Source organism: Bradysia coprophila, chromosome X, assembly GCF_014529535.1.
Source record: "Bradysia coprophila strain Holo2 chromosome X, BU_Bcop_v1, whole genome shotgun sequence".
NCBI lineage: Eukaryota > Metazoa > Arthropoda > Insecta > Diptera > Sciaridae > Bradysia > Bradysia coprophila.
In genome coordinates, this window is record NC_050737.1 from 6,248,790 (window position 1) to 6,251,751 (window position 2,962).

At 35.3% G+C, this 2,962-nt stretch overlaps 1 protein-coding gene across 1 annotated transcript; it reads left to right on the forward strand.

Moving 5' to 3' along the window:
- The first annotated feature begins 225 nt into the window (after positions 1-225).
- On the forward strand, positions 226-2,054 carry LOC119085614. The gene is made up of 6 exons (XM_037196038.1): positions 226-1,064; positions 1,123-1,239; positions 1,299-1,451; positions 1,507-1,581; positions 1,649-1,738; positions 1,800-2,054. Exons 1-6 carry the CDS (start codon positions 390-392, stop codon positions 1,914-1,916), a joined length of 1,227 nt encoding a protein of 408 aa, XP_037051933.1. The 5' UTR covers positions 226-389; the 3' UTR covers positions 1,917-2,054.
- Positions 2,055-2,962: the final 908 nt, after the last annotated feature.

The window sequence follows — 2,962 nt, forward strand, 5'->3', positions numbered from 1 at the left end:
GTGATTGATGCGTCTATATTAAGTACTGCAATTTAATAATTAGATAATGCAGGGCTCATCTCTAAAGAAAGCAAATTCTCCTTGAGACGTTTAAGAAAGACAAAAAGATCAATTGGGCAGTCAATATCACTTGATGTTGTATTACACAATTTTAAAATGATTTTTTTTTTATCAAAGTAACACTTTAAGTTTTGTTTTAAATTTTTGCTCGTATTTAACTACCGGGTTGAAGTCGGCAACAGTTTGCTGCTGCATGATTTTAAATATTCCGACACGAAACTTCAATCCAATTAAGTAAGATCAAAACAAAAAGATGTGTAAATAGTTATCCAAAACATCGAGTCCGTGTCAGTTGTGTAGTTATTTATTTTTTTCAAAAAACATTTGAAATGAGTGTTGCTCAGTTAACATTTGCACAAAAAGCGTTAATTGTTTATAAATTACTTAAAAAGGACACACCGGAATCGATTGCTGCTGAATGTAATCTTACAGTCGACGAAATACATTTTATTGCAAAGAATCACTGGCCAATTGTTGAAGTTTCACATTTTTTGAACAATGTCAATCATTCACCAGTTAAAGGCGGCCTCTATCCACTAATGGAGAATATTTTATATTGCTGGTACATCGAACAACAAGATGTTACCAACAAAGAACTGGCCGAAAAGGCAAAAGTGTTTCTGGATGTATTGAATGAACAGCCACGTTACGCATCAGCAAATTTACCAGTATTTTCAGCGTCGAAAAGCTGGATAGATGGATTTAAAACACGTTTCAATATTGCATCACACAAGCGAAATTCAACAGGAAGAGGAACCGATACACCGAAAAAAAAATCATCGGTAAGAGGAGGACGTGATGAGAATGTAAACGATTCGAATTCCGAAAGCTCCTTGCCCGAAAAATGGGAAAACTTTAATGTAGTTGACCAATCGTCAGCCGAAGAGGAGGTGGAAAATGAATCGACAGCTTCAAACTACAAGGAAATAGAAAAGGTGTTTAAAACAGACTCTGACCAATCCGAACCTGATGTGTTGTCAGTGTCAAATAAAGATGTAAATCAAGTGAGTTGACCAGATACTACTTGTAATTCATATTCTAAACATGTGCATTTCTCATCAGCGGTCAACGGATCTTACCAGTATTGTTGCCGACAATGCAAACAACAACGCTGTCAATGGCAACCTCAATATTCCATCGTCCGTTTCTCTGACTGGTTTCGCTGGGCAAGATATTCGGGTAACCTGCTGTTTTATCATGTCAAACAGTCAAGCAAATTCATTTTTTATATACTTCAGGGCTCACATGATGTTTTCAGCGACATGGTTGCTAATAGTACAAAACCCTATATCGATTTAACGCACGAGGAGTTCAAGATTGTGTCAGTTGTTTCGCTGAAAGATGATGACCGTGTTCGAAATGTTGATGGCAGGACTGCGAAAGTTGTTCAGGTATGCGCAATTTAATACCAGGTGTTACGAAAATCCAGCAAATTCATTTGTTTAGGATTCAACTGATGACTTCAGTTACTTTGGTGGTGAGGCTGCACCCACCGCAACTGCCACTATCGATTTAACAGAGGTCAGTACTAATGCAATATTATTACCTGATGAGTCATTGTGTATATGTTTTCCGATTGATCTTGTAGAGCAACGATGATGAACTCGATGGAACTTCAATCGACGAAGAAAATAGTAGAGATCCGCTATCACAAAAGCGTAAACGATCAGTGGATATTGTAATGCAATTAATTTTTCGACGATTTTGGAATGGTTTTCAATAGATCTTTGTTTTTCCAGACTGACCAGAATTCTTTTGTAGAAGAATCTCGACGCCCTCGAAAATATTACGGCCAATTTCAGCAGGACTCTAAACGAACGGTAAAAACCGCTAATTTTTTCCAAGTGAAAAAGTGAATGGTTGATTGCATGAATACTAAATTTTTTGTTCCTCAAAATTGTATTTTTTGTTCAATAATTACCATGATAAACGTATTCTATGTCACACTGAAGTGAGTAATATTGTTGTTGTAATAAAAATGTTGGTGATATCAAAGATTTTTAGACAGTTTAGTGTAAATTTCAGTTTTCGTCATAAGTTTGAGGCGGAAGAACACTGAAAAGTAAAGCACACATCATTCAGCAAGTGATCAGAATTGAATTTTAAAATTAACTGGAAAATTCTACGTCCCTTTTTTCAAACATTGACCGATGATCGAAATGGTGCCTCTTGTAGTTGTAGCCAAAGGTAATGTGAACAATCATGCAAGTAATAATATTTTCAATTGTCCAAAGAAATTCGATTTACATTTGCCTCATTTACCGAAAACCTCCAAATACAACGTCGTCAAATGTATCGTGTCCCTAAAATTAACACGAAAAATGTACTTTTCAAGGTATTCGGTCAAAATAACCCCACCAAAATAACGAATTGTAGTAATAACTAATTATTGGAAAATTATTGGAAAAATGACGAGATGACCAGTATATCGACAAAATTCGAGGATATCGACAGAATTCGAGGATATCGACTATATTCGAGTCTATCGATAGTATTCGAGTCTATCGACTATATTCGAGGATATCGACTATATTCGAGGATATGACTATATTCTAGTGTATCGACAGAATTCGAGGATAACGACTATATTCGAGGATATCGACTATATTCGAGAATATCGACTATATTCGAGAATATCGACTATATTCGAGAATATCGACTATATTCGAGAATATCGACTATATTCGAGGATATCGACTATATTCGAGGATATCGACTATATTCGATTATATCGACTATATTCGATTATATCGACTATATTCGAGGATATCGACTATATTCGAGGATATCGACTATATTCGAGGATATCGACAATATTCGATGATATCGACTATATTCGATTATATCGACTATATTCGATAATATCGACTATATTCGAGGATATCGACTATATTCGATTATA

Bases quoted from the DNA above. Each gene is read 5' to 3' on its own strand.
- LOC119085614 (XM_037196038.1), top strand. From the start codon at position 390: ATGAGTGTTGCTCAGTTAACATTTGCACAAAAAGCGTTAATTGTTTAT. The intron at 1,240-1,298 runs GTAACCTGCTGT...TATATACTTCAG, and splicing joins TCGCTGGGCAAGATATTCGG to GGCTCACATGATGTTTTCAG. The intron at 1,739-1,799 runs GTAATGCAATTA...TTGTTTTTCCAG, and splicing joins GTAAACGATCAGTGGATATT to ACTGACCAGAATTCTTTTGT.